The sequence below is a fragment of the Nelusetta ayraudi genome, unplaced genomic scaffold (assembly GCF_046127955.1).
Source record: "Nelusetta ayraudi isolate G7.1 ecotype Tasmania unplaced genomic scaffold, CSIRO-AGI_Nayr_v1 ptg000026l, whole genome shotgun sequence".
Taxonomy (NCBI): Eukaryota; Metazoa; Chordata; class Actinopteri; order Tetraodontiformes; family Monacanthidae; genus Nelusetta; species Nelusetta ayraudi.
The window spans coordinates 12137691-12154290 of NW_027466076.1; the positions used below are offsets into that span (position 1 = coordinate 12137691).

The 16600-nt window shown below is 47.4% G+C and overlaps 1 protein-coding gene across 4 annotated transcripts in view; it reads right to left on the minus strand.

Annotated features, from left to right (window-relative positions):
- Positions 1 to 16400, minus strand: part of dpysl2b (dihydropyrimidinase like 2b) — a 28111-nt gene extending 11711 nt beyond the window's left edge. For 2 of the 4 annotated variants that reach the window (XM_076029863.1, XM_076029862.1), the window contains exons 1-5: positions 16030 to 16400; positions 3720 to 3808; positions 2489 to 2673; positions 1332 to 1496; positions 705 to 766 (exon numbers count right to left, since the gene is read on the minus strand). In XM_076029863.1, the coding sequence (XP_075885978.1) occupies positions 705 to 766; positions 1332 to 1496; positions 2489 to 2673; positions 3720 to 3808; positions 16030 to 16296 (768 nt within the window). In that variant the 5' untranslated portion in view covers positions 16297 to 16400. Of the gene's footprint in view, positions 1 to 704; positions 767 to 1331; positions 1497 to 2488; positions 2674 to 3719; positions 3809 to 13469; positions 13822 to 16029 lie in introns of those variants that run through there. The other 2 variants (XM_076029865.1, XM_076029864.1) reach the window with 1 other exon arrangement.
- Positions 16401 to 16600: the final 200 nt, after the last annotated feature.

A 16600-nucleotide genomic window follows, 5' to 3' on the forward strand; every position in this document is an offset into this window, starting at 1 on the left:
GCAGCGGCAGAAGGTGAGGGTTGACTAACACGTGGTATTCTAACAGTTTGCACATTTCTTAAGAAGTCCAGCAACTTTGCCGAGATGTTAAGTGAGTCATCGGTCTCAGCGCTGCCAAAACAATAAAGAGTCATCAGATGTCTGAAAAAAAAAAAAAAAAATCCTCTCTGACTGCAGCTGCCTGGGAGTATCTTTTTCATTATTTCAACTGGGACTAATTCAGCTCAACCACAAGTCACACTTTGTTTTCATGATCCGAGCGCTGTCCCGTGGGTAAACGTGCACATCATCAGCGTAGCGAGAGAGACGCGTCAGGCTGGAGCTCTGATGTTCACTGCGGGTCGAGTCAGAGTCGAGGCTGCCACTTTTATTACATGATAAAGTCAGACTTGTTGTGGGTACGGCGTCTCACCATGGCAACGCCACACACGCAACGCAAAACTTTTGCTGATGATGTGGCGAGCGAGTTCTTGGCGGATTCATAAAAAGCGCTTTCACTTCTTGTTTATTTCTTTGACAAACCGGAGCAACCGTTATCCTGCGCGGTCACACCAACGGGCACAGACACGGCGGAAAGGGGATGATTGCGCTGTGAGTGGATTAAGTCTAGGTGAGGCTGAATCCAAGCATTCTGCTCCTGTAATCTCCGAGCTTTGGTTTCACAGAAAAGAAATGTCAACCCCGAAGAACAAAAAGTCGGTTACCTGAGTGTCGGTCAGCTGGAAAATGTCTTTATAAGCCAGGTAGACGAGGAAGGAGTTGACACCTGGACATTGAAGAAAACAAAAAAATATGATAGAACACAGATAGAACATGCAGGCCTTCGCCCTAAGACAGCTGGGATAGGCTCCAGCAGACCCCCGTGACCCTGAATAAGCGGGTATAGAAGATGAATGAATGAATGCATATATAAGAATTTCAATATAATATAATTGAGATTAACATGTAAACAGTACATCCCTGAAGGTAAGTCAATTCTTCTTAAAGTGTGTACACATTAAATATACATTAAACTCAAGTGAGAGCAAAAATACACACTGGACACATTTAATTATAAAAGTTTGAAAGTTTGAAGTCATTAATCCCTTCAATCAAATTCAGTTTTATTTGTCTAGAGCCACATCACAAAGTTCTCTCAGGGCACTTTGCATGTCAGCCAGGTCTCGACCAGCAGCTCGCATGGCCAACTGCTCCCACTGAGACGCCGTCGGCAAAGGAAAAACTGCCTTTCCCAACAACAAAACAAAAAAGGCAGAAACCCTGAGCGGATCCTGACTCGAGTGAAGATTAGACAACGACGATGTGGAAGTGAGCGTGAGCAGCCGTCGCACCGTGGTCCTTGACGAGCGCCTCCATCTCCTCCTGGATGCCTTTGTGCCACTCGGTGATGTCGACGTGCAGTGAGTAGTCACAGCAGGACTTGCCGTCAGCCCACTCGCGCCACTGCTCGAAGGCCGAGATGAGGCTGACGCCGGGTTCGGGGACCACGTGGTCGACTGGACGCCACACACACGCGCACGCACACACACACACACACACACACACACACACGTTAGTGCAGTTAGATACATTTTTCCTTTGTTTTGTGCAGCCTAAACCTCAATCTCAACCACATTATGGTTCACTTTAACCTCTGTTTTACCAAATATTCTACCATCTTACCTTACCTAAATATAGTAAAGTAGCCAAGATGTCCTCCTCCTCTGTGTGTTTAACTGTACTGCATCCTTACAAGGGTGCCCTCTGTCTTTGCCAGGACTTCTTTACAAAAGAGATTCTGAATCTAAATGGGATCTTTCCTGATAAAATGAGGGATAAATGAAATAAAACCAGGATTTGAAGGTATTTGAACAGTGAGGGGGGGAAACTACTAATAACGTATTGATCTATAAGCATCACTAGTTTGGCGTTCAAAGGACATTTTAACATGACCGCTGATCTTTGAACTTGCTCATCTTCAGTCCAAACCCAGAGAAGAAATGACACAAACTCGTTTGGAAAACTTTGCGCAGAAATTCCCAAGGATTTATTGGCAGGACTCATTTTGCGCCTCGCTGTGTTCAAGTCTTGTCCATCTTCTTTTTTTTTTTTTTCCAAGTCATGCCGCCATTTTCCACTTTTAGAAGGGATTTGCACACTCCCATCTGCATTCCAGCCGCCACCCGGCTGCCATCCCGGCTGCAGCCGTCAGCGTTTTGCACGGCGTGACGGCACCAACGCACACTTCAGACTGGGAGTGTCTTTCAAAGGAAAGGGCGGGGGGAGAGCGCAGAGGGAGCTGCATTCACCTTTCACACTTTTTTTTAATGATGGCACCCGGGCTTCGGGATTGTTTGTACAAGTATAGATTAGAGGTAAAAGTCTGCTTGTTTAAATTTTGCTTTTCATTGCGCCCAATAGATGGATGGCGACGACAGATTCATCCACCGGGCAGAAAAGGCCGACGGTGCTTCAGTGCGTCCCAGCCAATGATCCCCAGCTGACTCACTGATCATGGTGGTGCCCCCAGCCAACGCCGCCTTGGTGCCCTGGTAGAAGTCATCGGCGGACGTCATGCCCCGATCGGGCATCTGGAAGCGCGTGTGCACGTCGACGCCTCCCGGCATCAGCATGCGGCCATGTGCGTCGACGGTTTTCACCCCCCCGGGAACGATGAGGTTTTCCCCGATTTGCCTGGAGGAGGGAGAACAGACGGCACGACGAGTTGACGCACAGGAAAAACAGGATGCACAAGGAGAGGGGAAAGTTTTTCCACACAAATGAAATGTTGCTAACTCCCAATCAGAGGCACACAAACAAATAGACATTCTTTTTGTTGTTTATTGTTAATAAGACAAAATAGGAAAAGCTTTTGCAGCCTTTATACTGCAATGGACTGCATCTTGCTGAGACGTCCACTTCTGACCTGGATGGAACAGTTGCTGTGCACCATGTGGGTAAATACTCGTGAATGCATTAAAACAAACTGCACTTGGAGACGTATGTGCAATACAGCACAACAGAGATGCTTTTTTTTTTTTTCTGTGTGTGTCTCCTACAATAGAAGGATTGGCTGGACAGCCATGAGCTGTTTGGCATGTTTTCATTGATGTCTGCCTGCTTGTAGTTACAAGCTCAGTTCGCTACCGGGTGGCAGTCACGACGCCCTGGCGTCCCCTCGAAAAGATATTTTAAAATCCTTTACGCTGTGTTTACAACTCACAGGGCTTCGGACTTGAGGGATGGGACAGTTTCTGCATTTAGTTTAATCCTAAGAATGGAGAGAAATCTGAATTGTCGGCAACTTTGGTGCAAACAATCGCAGACTTGCGAGAAGAGCAGAGGAAAGAAAATGGTCGCACTTGCGCCAAAGAATCCCTTTGAGAATCACGCTGGACAAAGCTATGACCTCAGCTGGCCAATAATGACGAGGGCAAATGCATGCAGTCCAATAACAAAAATATCTTGCCAACACAATCTACAATTGGCATGTAAATACAATGAAACCCCCCTTTTAATAGATCTCCTGCAACTTTCTGATTGTTGCACGACTGTGACATTGCAGAGGCTAAAGAAAATTCTTGAACCTTGTCATGGTTGCCATTTCCTGTTAATTCCACTTCTATTCACATGCAAAATACCTTCTTTTTTGTTTTGTGTTTACCATTTTTCACCAAGAAAAGTAACTGTTTAAGCATTTTCTTCTCTTGACGGAGCTGAAGAGAGAGCAGAGGACTCACTTGATGACCCCATCTTCCATGTAGATGTCTGCACAGAAGGACTGGTCATCGTTGACGATCTTCCCCCCTTTGATCAGGAGACGGTCACTCTGCGGAGCAATAAAGACGATTTAAAGAAGCTCCACTGCGACGATGGTGGCTTGCTTTTTCCCAAAGAGTGCAGAAAATTCCACTGGTGGGAGGGCAAGTGTCAGATGTGCGTATGATCTTATGCAGATATGTGAGCGTTTGATGAGAGACGCGTGGGGCTGTGTCTCATCGAAGCTGAGAATAAATCCTCAGAATATAAACAGCAGCGGCCGCGTGGCTTTGGTAGGACACAGTGTGATGGGAAACACATGGCTGAGTAATGTCTTTCAAGTTACACAATCGCACACTCCCCCGTGCAGTGTGAACATCCTTAAATCACATGCTAACAACGTGGATGAACAGATGACAGAGAGACTGCGGTTTGGATCAAGAGCAGATTTTGTGTCGCTTTACAGTAGCGACAAAGAAACCTCAGCCGTTTCTCAGTAAAAAAAAAAATGTCTCTGCCGTGGCAGCGATTTTTTTTTTTTTTTTTACTACAAATCTTTTCCATTGATCCCAGTTGAATCCTAAAAATTCAAAAAAAAAAAGGTCATGTTCACAACATGATCTCAGAAATTCACCTGGACAAGGACCCTGCCCAAGCTGAAAGGTGATTGGAGGAACCTTCTGTCTGTCATTGAAAGCTGCCCAATCAGATCCTGCACGGCTGTGCTTTAGGAGGATTGAGCTGAGGATTCAGGAAAACTTCTCCAAGAGCGATTGAAAATGTGCAAGTTTCCTGTTGGTGCTTGGCAAGACGGACGTGAGACATTTATATGTAAAACAGAGTGACCCGTTACTAAACCCTAAATCAAATGTGGAATTTTTCAGGCACTTAGTATTGAATTCTCTCGCACAAAAACCCCCCCACTAAAGTCAAAATGCTGTGTGTTGCAGAGATACTGTAGGCAGCAGAGCTCTGACACTCCAGCTCTGTGCCAACCACAAGATGAGGGGCGCTCACTGTGGCAACAATGCAAAAGGCCCCGCCCCCCCCAGACACACCCCTCTGGCAGACGCCCTGTACCTGCTCTGCTGCCTGTGCCGCTCCAGTCCAGGGGGAGGAGCCTGGGCTCCCACCCAGTGGCACCACTCGCCCCCCCACCCCTGCTGCTCGGAGACACCCCGAGCCGTCTGTCCAAAAGAGGGAGTGGCACCGCTGGTCACAAGGACTCAGGCGTCCCCCTGGTTAACAAAGGCCGCTCTGTTTTTTGGAAACGCCCACCAGCCCAACACCTCCCCGACACCTCCCCACCCCCACCGAGCACAACTACTGCTGCTGCTGCTGCTACTGCTCTGCATAAACTCAGCCCCGCCCCACCCGCCTCACCCTTTCTTTCGCGTTTCACTTTATTTTGTTTGACCCAATATTTCCCAGATTGTCCCGGATTAGAGCGGAACAAAAGGAGCCACCCGATGCGATGCAACGCTAGCACACCAAATGCACCAGTTTCAATTTTTGGGGGGGTGCTTTTCCAGTTTTTAAACTTATTTTTTAATGTGTAACATGTATTTTAACATTTATATTGAGAAAGTGGTCTGACGCAATCTGGAATTTTTTGTAAACCTTGATTTATTTTTAATTAATTTTACAGCACTTAAGGATATTTGCCTCTTACATATGCCAGTCTCTGGTTCTCTTAACTGATTAAAAGCAAGGCTTCTTGCAAACTGTGTCAAACTCTGTCAGCTCTCGCTCTATATTTGGATGGAACCCGCCTTGCTCAGTTTCACATTTTTTCCAAGATGGGTACGTAACCTGTGAAAGAAAAAAAACCTTTGGCTTTTGGGGCTTTGAGCGCTTTCCTCTGTTTTCCCTGTTTGCAAAGCTGCTCTCGACTTGAACATGCACAAGAATCAAATGCACTCGAGGTTCTGTGCATCGGTTGGGAAAAGAAAAAATATTCCGAGCTCGGATTCTGCCAACAGACAACATACTATTAATATGACGCCACGCATTTGTCTGAGCGTTAAAAATAAGAAACAGGTCAGCGCTTGCAGTATCTTTGTGAAATGATGACATCATGTCTTATCGTCCCACCGGCTCCTTAGCAACCGCGCAAACACGGCGGCGTGCAGACCTGCCAAAGCGTCCCTGTGGCTCTTCGCTGGGACGGTTGGAAGCCACACAGCCAGCTCCTCGGCAAACATAACAAACACGCACGCACGCACGCACGCACACACACACACACTTGGGGCGGACTGCTGAGCGTCTGAAAAACGCATTGCAGCTGTCATGTGGAAGGTGTGGCGGCGACTGTGGCAGCGCTGCCGCAGCTAATGCACCGGGGACCCGTGTGCTAATCAGCCATGCATGCGGTGGAGGGCCGGTCCGGCCGCTGCCTTCAGCCCTGCGACCGTCTTCAAAGATGCCGTGACATCACGGACCTGACAGCAAATTTCAGTGTTGCACAACCGAGACCATCTGCGTTCATTCACCCTGCAGGCAAAGAAAAAATGTTGTTTTTCTTTGCCAATATGCGACCCTTATTTGATTTTTTTTTCCCCCAACTGTCTGAGTCACAAATCTGATTTTTTTGTTTTTTGTTTTTTCAATCAGACCCATACCAAACTTTCACTCGTGGTTCTAATTTGGATATATTTGATGTTTTGAAATATGACTTCGGACTAAAAAGAGGCGGCATCCTTCACACGACTACTATTAAAGTGCGACAGACAAGTCACCATTCTGCATTAACGGAGAACCGGGCAAAATCCAGTGATGATATGGAGAAAAGAGGCAGGCGGCAGACAAACAGTGATACGGCTCGGCACTGGAAGGACAGTTTAAAAATGATGTATGATCACTTGGTGGTTTGATTGAACAACTTACAGTAGAAATTGATACACACAAGCCAACAGGAGTTCCATTCATATTTACTTCCTAAACACTTCTGTGCCTCTGGGTCACTTCAAACGTTTCAATCGTGATTCTAATGGCAGTCGCATTATCACTATTATAAATTAGAAAGTGAAAAAAACGTGCAAACCCATTTGGATCTCAGCAAAATCAAAAAAAAAAAATCGGAATCGAGCGTCAAGATTTGAAGTGTTTTGGCTTCATCCTCGGCTGCCCTGATAAGTATGAAATTAGCAGTTAGCGCGTTCTGAATCTGGCTTTGCAGTGCACAATAATGTTATTATACTGAGCTCGACCCCCCCCCAAGGCTGCGAGAGAATCTGCTTGTGTTGGTTCAAAGCCAAGCATGACAGTGACCTTCCCCTCCGTGAGAACCTCCCCGGGCTCCCAAAACAGGAAGCGTAATGACGTCAGGTGGGGGCGCTGTGCAGAATGCATGGCTGTGTCGAAGCAATGTGGGTATAATTGATTGCGTTGTTAAATATTACCCTGAACTATATGTGTTTTGTATATTCTAAAAAGGCCCAGCTGGGGTGGGGTCTGCACGCAATGTCGAGCGGAAATAAAGAGGAATGTTTATGTGAGGGCTTTTTTTGTCAAGCTAAGTATTGCATTGATGCAACACACAGTGGTGGGGGGAAACTTTTCGGACACCTCATGCACTTGCGATGTACTGCATTGCCCTTCCAACACAGCCAGAGTGCAAGAGAACTCGAGAAAGAGAAAACTACAAGAGAAATTTAAGAATTTAGCTTTTAAATAACAATATCATTTCCGTTTGTTTGTGTTCCTCTGATGCAGCGAAACCTTTTAAAACACAAACAATTCCCTTAAAAAAAACTTTCATAAAAACAAATGAGATTAAGTAAAAAAAAATTTTTTAAGGGTGTCCGAAAACTCCAAGACTCTTTAAGCTTATATGCATACATGCTGGAAATATACGGCCAAAAACAATCACGTGAACCAATTTGCTGAAATTCCTTGTTGTGTTTTGCTGCGTGCAACATTTGGTGGGAGTTTAATTTTTGTAACACGATGCATTACAGTAAAGCAGTCCGAAGTGCACACTCCCTTGCAGGACTCATGTCACTGTCTCACGCATGCTTGTCACATGGTGCGACGTCGTCATGACAACGGCAATAACAGCTCCAACAAAAATGAGACGCAGGATAACTCGGGCGCAGCCAGGAGGTAAAAACGGGGATGGGGAGGGGGGGGGGGGGGAATGAAAGAGCTATGAACACACTGTCCAACAATCTGTGCAGCGGCAGCAACGGGAGGAAGCGCGAGCTCATACTGTGCACAAGTGGTCATTTTGGGGGCTGGCTGTTGCCAGGCAGACTATTCAATCGATTGTGTTCCCACTGCAACAACAAACCGCTCTGAGGCCTCAATGGAATGCGGCTGAGATCATGCAGAGGAGGTGGTCCCGGGCTCCTTTCCACTGTTCTGCACCGCGTCACAATGTGATCGCCGTGTTTACGTTTGTACACAACAAATGACACAATTCTTTCAGAGCGGCAACAGCCTTACTCGAAAGTATCTTTTGATAAAAAATGAACTGAGATAGGATTTTTTTTTTTCTTTTTTGTGGTCAACCAAAAAAAAAAGCATTCATGTCTATACAGAATAATTTTACAAATGAGATCTGTTTTTTGCAGGGTCACTGAGTTCACCTGTGACTTGTTTTATGAAAAGTCTATGTTTTGGAAGCAAATCTGGGGGGAAAAGTCATATTTAATCAATCAATCAATAGTCTGACTTTTCTTTAAATTTGTCGTGCTCTAAAAGTACATCAAGATAGAACAGAATGAATGAAAGTGTGAAAAAATGAATTTGCTGCATCTGCAAAAGCAACTATTGGGAAACATGTGGCAGTGAACGATAACCGCACGATGCAGGAAAGCACCTAAAACATGGCACAACTGTGCAGCACTGCAGGTCCGGCGGATGACCAAACACACGCAGTTCTCAGGAAAGTTTAAAACCTGTGACTGATGAGCAATGCGGAGCGACGTGAACGAGGCAGGGAAAAAATATCCGCTACGGATACATTGACCCGGCCCCCGAATCAGACGTCACCCGGCAACGCTGTGTATTGTTGTTGTTGTCTCGATGGAACATTTCCAGGAAACATTTGCGAGGTCAGGTGGAGGGACCCTGCCAGGTTTGAACACTCGGCCCGAGGATTTATTTGCAGTTTGCGGTTTATCCGAAGGAACGGTCACCTACCAAAACACACTTTTGTGTGCGTGTCCTGACAACTGCTGTATTCATTAGAGCAGGACTGACTGGGGAAAGGGGGGATTAAAAAAGAGGGAGAAAAAGATCCTCATAGCAACGCGCTGTACACAAACATCGGTGTAATGTTGGACAGATCTCCGGAGGTTGGTACGGATGAGGCTGGACCTGCGTGTCTTCATTCTCATTACCAGAAAATCCAGATTGAGGCTTCAGGGGAGATGGGACGGACTGACTGGGGCCACTTCCTATGATATTGAAGGGACACCCCTATTATGAATATATATAGTCGTATTTGCAAGCGATCACACTTGACTATCACTAACATTGCAACATGCAATGGTTATACATACATACATATATGTATACAACCAGCTCTTGACATCTTGTGCACTACATCTTCGCTACACATGTAGCTCACCGCCACCAGTGTGAATGCGGTGTGGATGAATAATGGGTTCAACGTAAAGCACTTTGGGTGCCTTGAAAAGCACCGTATACATCCAATCCATTACTATTATTCGTGTTATTACGTGGCTTCAAGGGGCAGCTCTCAGCAGTCGCTTCCGGCTTTTGACGCCACTGTACGCAGGCAGATTGACGATGCAACGCTAACAGCGGCTGAAAGCCCCCGCAGCTTTTTCAAGACGGCCGTGCAAGATTCGAGACTTGGAGATCTCGGAAATCCAAAAGCGTCGCGAGACGAAGTAAAAGACAAAACCCCGCCTTTGACGGTGAGTGCGAGTCCAAGCTGCTCGCCTGAAAACACGCCTCACTTTTTCTGCAGCCTACTGCAGACTTGCAGATCATGTTCCCAATGTGACTCCTTCTTTCGGGCGCTGATTCATGAAAAACTTCACCCCTGACAAAACTGAGAGAAACCTGTGTGGTTTTGTTTTTTGTTTTTTTTTTTTAATTTTTTTTCTTACCAAGCAACAACTTTGTTCCATGAATGGTGGGATTCTGAGAGGAAGAACGTGAGGCGGCTGAGATTTGTGAGGCACCATGCTGTTTGTTAATGTGTGAACAGATAGAGGCCCAGGGGGGCTCGGGTTACCCAACAGTAGCAGCCCACACCACTGAGCTGCCACCGGCAAAAGCTGCTGCAGGTACGCTCGCACACTCACAGCGAACCATCCCGAGGATTGAAGTCACGGAGACTTTAATCCGCCACTGTCTTATTATAGCCTCCGCCTATTTTTACCCCCACTTGCAAAAACATCATCTTTTCTTCCCGCTCCACTCTTTTCCTTCATGCACTTTTATAGCTCAATATCAAATCTGGACACAACGACTTTGAAACTAAAATAGCTCTGGTCCACTGCTGGAGAGACCAGTGAATCATTCGGGTTGGCTGATCACAGACAAATTTTTTTTTTTTTTTTTTTTACAGATTCTTTTAAAGAGTTACATTATTTATCAGAGAGAGAAGTCAAACACGCTCTTGTTTGTGGAGAACGCTGCAAGGAAATAGTCGCTCTGACTCTGATTAATCCAAATGAATGAATAATTTAAAAATAAATTCTGGATGACATGGCCTCTGCCTGAGTACCTGCCCAACCAGCAGCGGAAGGTTATTGACAGCTCTTGAACTAAAGATGGACAAAGTGCCAAATAATGTGGGGGTTCAAACAGCTCATCCAGGAGCAAAGCTGAATTTCTAATCAAGGATCTCATCCTAGGCTCTGGGACGCATTTGAAATGTTACATTTTAAAAGGCAAGCAATCGTTTGTCTCCTAATAGAGTCAATATTTAGCGGTATCCATGGCGAGAAGATCTCTCGGTCAAAGCTTTAATCCCAATCAGAAATTTCACTGGAGCAGCAGAAGCTCCACGCCCAGGTGGCGAACTTGTCGGAGCTTCATCCATATTTAATGACCTCTGCCTTAAGTACTTCCCTGCCTGTGCAGCTGACCCAACTCCATCTGGACAAACCGGGCAGCTCCACCAGCTCCCCTCCCACAATGGCCGAGGGCGTACGTTCAGTCGAAATGCACCCATTTAGCGTGGCATGATGTCAACCGCACTGAACTGGAGCTGCTGGCTGAGACAGAGGGCTCCTTTGTCACGCGGCCTTCCCTGATTAGACGCGTTATTGAATTCAACCTCAATCATTTCCTGTCTCGTCTCTGTTTTTGCTTATTATTATTATCATTACCATGGGGCTTGTTTAACGAGGGGGCTCGCCAGCGGGTGAGGAGGGCGTGTGGCCTTACACTGCGGGGGTTGAGGTTGAGGCGAAGACGTTCTTCGCTCGGCTGATCGGGAACACACCTTTTCTGTGTCGCCCGAGAGGTTTTGGCCGCTCACTTTTATCATTTTGATTTTGCCTCCCAGCCATCACAATGACGTTGAAAAGAAAAAAAGATCTGCGTGATTAAAATGTTGCAAAGGGAGCAGGGTGCTTTTGGTGACCTGCGCGTTCTGTTCAAGACGTGAGACTCCAAATGCGCTTTCATGGTCCAAGGTTGGATACTTGATTGCTCATAATATCTGCCTAATATTTGGCCCTTTCTCCATCCTCAAGTCCACGTGCTATTGATAACCCTCACGATTTTGGCGGTCGGCTGGCCAGGTGCACTGTCAAGATGATGCATTGAAGCAATAATTGCGAATTCAATGAAGACCAAAAAAGGGGGTTGTGATTTTTCTGTTTTCTTTTCCTTTTTTTTTTTTTTTTACATAACCGAGCAGCTCCACATGAGGTAATCATAAATTTTTGAAGAAATGCACTTCGGCTCTGCCCCACTTCTTCTTCCTGTCAGGAATAGGAGGTCTATCTATTTAGGTCTATCTTAATCACTGCTGGGACCGCAGCAACTCCTAATCCCCTGATCTCCTCGGCGAGCAGCCGCTCCACTTGAAGCACCCACCGAGGACAACAGTGGGGGGATGTGCACCTGAGAGGGCCACACAGCCCACGATATACAGCTGTGGGACTGTCACCAGCTGCAGACTTCTGTTTCGCAACAGTCACATAGGGACTCAAAAGACAAATTTCTGTTCTGAAAATCTGATTTTATCTGTTTTTTTTTTTGGGGGGGGAGGGAATGAGCTCGTGTAAAACATTTTTCTTTGCAGAATCACGTCTTCCGTGTAAATGTGCAAGAAGATGGACTTTGTGGTGCCTCTGGAGGTCAACGTTATTTATCTGCACGCGCACACAAAATGTGTGCAAATGAGTGAAAAATTCCCTCTGCCTTTTTTTTCCAGCAATATTAGCCAAACAAAAAGCCTGTAGCCTGTCGGTGAAAACACGCCAGAAATGAAAAAGGGGGTGCGTGCTAAAAGTCACAGTTTGTGAAGTCACACGGGGCGCTACACAGACGTACGGTTTTGTCTCCGTCTAAACATGTGGAGAGTACAACAACCCATCAGTTTTGCAGCAGGCTAATTATGCTGTTTGACTGAGCTCTATAGACTTTTTTTTTTATATAATCAATTGTGCCTCGCTGGTGCAAATTAGATTGTCCTTGTTTGGAGGGAGGGTGGGGGGCGGGGGGCGGGGGGGATCAGATTCAGATTCAGACAAAGAGGATCATATCTAAATTTCAGTCTATGTGGGCTTTTTAAAAAGCTTTTGCACCGCAACGGCGGCCTCCTTGGCTTAACCCCTACAAATCTCTCCTTCATGACACAGCTGAGAAGGAAACATGGGAGGAAATAGGACCCATTGCTGTCCCCTCCCTTCACACTGGCTCCCCACCCTTCCCCTCCCTGCTCCCTACTTTCCATTCAGCCTGCTGCTGCTGCTGCTGCTGCAGTCCAGGATATAGAATCTGTCCCACAATGACATAATAATAATAATAAAAAAAAAAAAACCGACCTCTTCCTCTTTAAAATTCACTCTCGAAAGGTCGTGTTCCTTTTCCCCTTCAAAATAAATTCCAGCCAGGGCTTCGAGCGGATGCGCGGAGGCTTCTGGGCCCCTCCCTCCCTTCCTCCCTCCCTCCCTCCCTCCCTACCAGTTGGTGTGCAGCGATACCCGGCGACCGATGTCTGTAACAAAGAGAACCGGAGAGAATTCTCGTGCGTGATGCTAACAGTAAGGAGGAGGGGGGGGTCGGCAGGCCGGGGAGGCTGTGGAGGGCGGGGTGTCAACGTGCACGAGCTGAGGTCGACTTTCGATTCAGATTTGAGCACTTGCCGCAAAAGATGCTGGGAAAGGAGCGGTGGGGGTGGGGGGGGAGCAACAAAAATGGTATTTTACAGCCTCCCCAGGCTGCCGGCCGGTGGTCCTGGTTGCCCCCCCCCTCTCTTCCCCGTGGATCCCAGCACTGGGTCTAGCCACATTAACATTTCTCCTTAACACGTGTTTTAAATTATGCCCGACGCATTCGAGCTACAGGGCCACGACGGACGGACGGACGGACAGACGGACGGACGCGCGCCTCCTCCCCGGTCACATCCTGCACCCCCGCCCGCAGGCCCGGACACCGGACATCCGGGACGGGACCGCCGACCTCCCTCGCCGGTCCCGTCCCGCCGAATGGGCGAGGGAGGTCGGCGGTCCCCTCCCTCCCTCCCTCCCTCGCCCCCCCTAACACAAACCAAACCAAACAAAAGCAAGGCTCACCGTGATGCGAGGGATGTTCTTCTTGCCCTGGTAGCCAGACATGTTCGCTTCGTTCTCCGCCGCCGACCGCAAATCAATGGAACGTTACGGATTAGTTGACCGGAAAGAGGATGATCGCGAGGAGGAGGAAGAGGAGGAGGAGGGGGGGGGGGGGCAGACGAAGAAGACGGGACTATGAGGCCACGCGTGCGCGCGCGCACACACACACACACACACACACAAACGCACACTCACAAAAAGTGGAGAAGCAAACTATGTCCCAACTCCAACCTCCTCCCGATGCACTACGGCACTGCTGCGAGCAGACGGAGTCAGACAAGAGGGGGGGACGGCAGGCAGGCAGGGAGGGAGGGACCGAGCCGAGAGAGAGAGAGAGAGAGCGAGAGAGAGAGAGAGAGGGGAAAAAAAAGAAGATCCGCACCGCGCATGCGCAGAGCCTCGCCCTGCTCCATTGACAGAGGGAGAGTCGCTAATGCCATCGATTGCTCCGCCGGGTGTAGCGGCGAGGTGCGGAGAGGATGAGGGAGCGCAGCAGCAGCAGCAGCAGCAGAAGCAGCAGCAGCAGCCATCTTCATCCGTTTTGTGCAGAAATCTCATTTTTAACAGTGAAACAAACCCAAAGCGTGAGGCCTCTGCCACGGCTACCCAGGGTTAGCCGGTACCAAGCAACACCGTTTTGATTCAATCTGACGCTCTGACTTCAAAGGCCAATTGTAAATTATCAACAGGATTATTATTACATGTTTATAACTACACAAAAGTACATATGTAATATTACATTTAAAATAGATTTGTCATTTTCCTTTGGGCTGTGCCCTTCAAAGGGTCTCACTACAAACTCCACATCCTTCTCTCTTACGCCAGTTAACCTTGCGTGTTCTTGTAAAGCACTTTGATGCTAATTGCATTGTGCACACTTGGTCTATACAAATCAAATTTGATACATTCATTCATTTGACAACCATAAATCTCCTCTTTGCCCTTCCTCCAGGCCTGCTGCCTATAGCATTTCAAACATCAGCATCATTCCACCGACATGTTTGCCGTCCCTTTATCTCTTACTTTATCTGCAAAACATCCAGCGTGTAGCAGTGTACATCTAGCCGTGCTAACAACAACAACAACAAAGTCGCACTTGACATCCGTACATACATTTTCTGCAACCGCCTCGCACAAAGACACATGAAGAACATGCAAACTCTACACAAAAAGGCCCCAGACCAGGGAATTGAACCAGCAATCTTCATGCTGCGAGGTGACAGTGCGACCCCTGTCACACTATTTGAAATCCTCAGTTGCAAATTCCAACTTCCAACTTCATTCAAAGTGAAATTTCACATAGAACGTCGTGAACTCTGTAAATCTCTGTTCCAAAGTGGACAGGAACGTCGAATATCAACATGGCTGACATCTTGGCTAATCTCCACAGCTAAACAGCTACAGAGAAAATTTTAACGTGAACATTGCATTGCATTGCATTATTAGTTATATTATTAACAATTTTGTACTATATTAGTTATATTGTATATTATGTTATGTGTTAAATTTCAGATCTATCGAGACTAATGGGAAATAAAAAAAAAATGGAACAAAAACCAACCAATAAATAAATCAATTTGATTCCATTCATTGAACCAGTTTTGCTTGTTTGTGTCGAGTGTAAGATTGAAAATGTTTAAGTTGTAAATCCACCCCACTGAGGTGGTGAATACTGCATGAACAACTTGAGGTGATCAGAGCGAGGAGCGTGAAGAGGCTAATGTTTCCGATCAATGTGTAACGCGACACTGTTGTTCCACAGGGCCCACAGCTTTTAACGACGTCCTGAGTGCTTGAGGTTTCAATAGAGGAAGCAGTGATGTTATTACTTGAGATTTAAGTAGAGGAAGCAGTGATATTATTACTACAGCCAGAGGCACATTCTTTTAAGTAGTAAAATCCTGCAGAGTAATGGCTGAATCATCAGTAGAGGGCAGGGGGACGGCGCGGACTATTTTTTTCCCCCCCACACCCTGCATAACATTCACTGGCTTCGATCAGCTGGGCTCTATTGCAGCAGTGACATGAGGTATCTTCCGCACATCGCGTCAAAATTGGCATTCAGTCAGCGACTTTGTAAATCAGCTAACACGCCCCGCAGTCTTCATGTCGGACATGGGCGTTTCTTGATTTGCTCAAGGCCTCTTCCAAGAGCTCGTCTGTTGCAGCTCGCATGATCAGCTCATTAGCCGCAGAGTGCAAATGGACATAGACTAAACTAAAGGGGGGCCACTCCCTCGGCAGGCATGGTGGACCCTGTATCTACCCGGTTGTGGCGCAGTGCTTCATGGGAAACGTAGTTGCAGCAAGTTGGCCGGCGCACACACGCTCAAATAAACTCGAATGATTGTCAGACGCGACGCAAATTCGGGAAACAACGACGGTGAATGTCGCAGGTGGCTCGTGCGGACATAGAACAATCCGCAATCCCGGTTAGGGAGAGAAATGCACGATTTGGCGCCGGAGATGTCCGGGGCGAGAGGGCGGGAAAGAACGTGCAAAAATACTGAGGAAAAATTACCCTTTTGTCATCCAGGTTCTGCAGCGCCTCTTTCCCGGTGCTCTCCCGAATCTCCACCTTCCTCGGCTGCGAGATGTCGGTCTGCCGGTCGATGACTCGGTCGTTACTCCTGCCCCGGCACGCCGAGAGCGCATCAAAGTCCAGCGTCTTGCTGTCCGAGGAGCCTTCCACCGGGCAGAAGACGCCACAGAATTTCTGCCGCGGCCTGGCTGGGCTGTCGGAGCCCATGCTCTTGAAGAAAGCTGGCACTTCCCCGGCGGTCGACATGCCTCGCAGGCGTCAGGTCGTGTTAGTCTCCGGCGCAGATGCTTCCAAGTCTCAGCTGCTTGTGGTGATTTTTTTTCTGTCTTTCCTTTTTCTTATTTTTTTTTTTTCTTCTTCCCCTCTCTCTTCCTTGCTCAGCCTCTCTCTGCGCGCCCCGCACAGTCACTGCCTTTGACGACTGTTGAGCGCAGGTGGTCGCACTGAGAGCGCAAAAAAAAAAAGAATAAAGATCAGATGTGTTGAGACGCTCCCAGTTGTGGAAAGAGCAACGAGACGTCAATCCAAACAGTGAAAGCTGTGCTCGGGG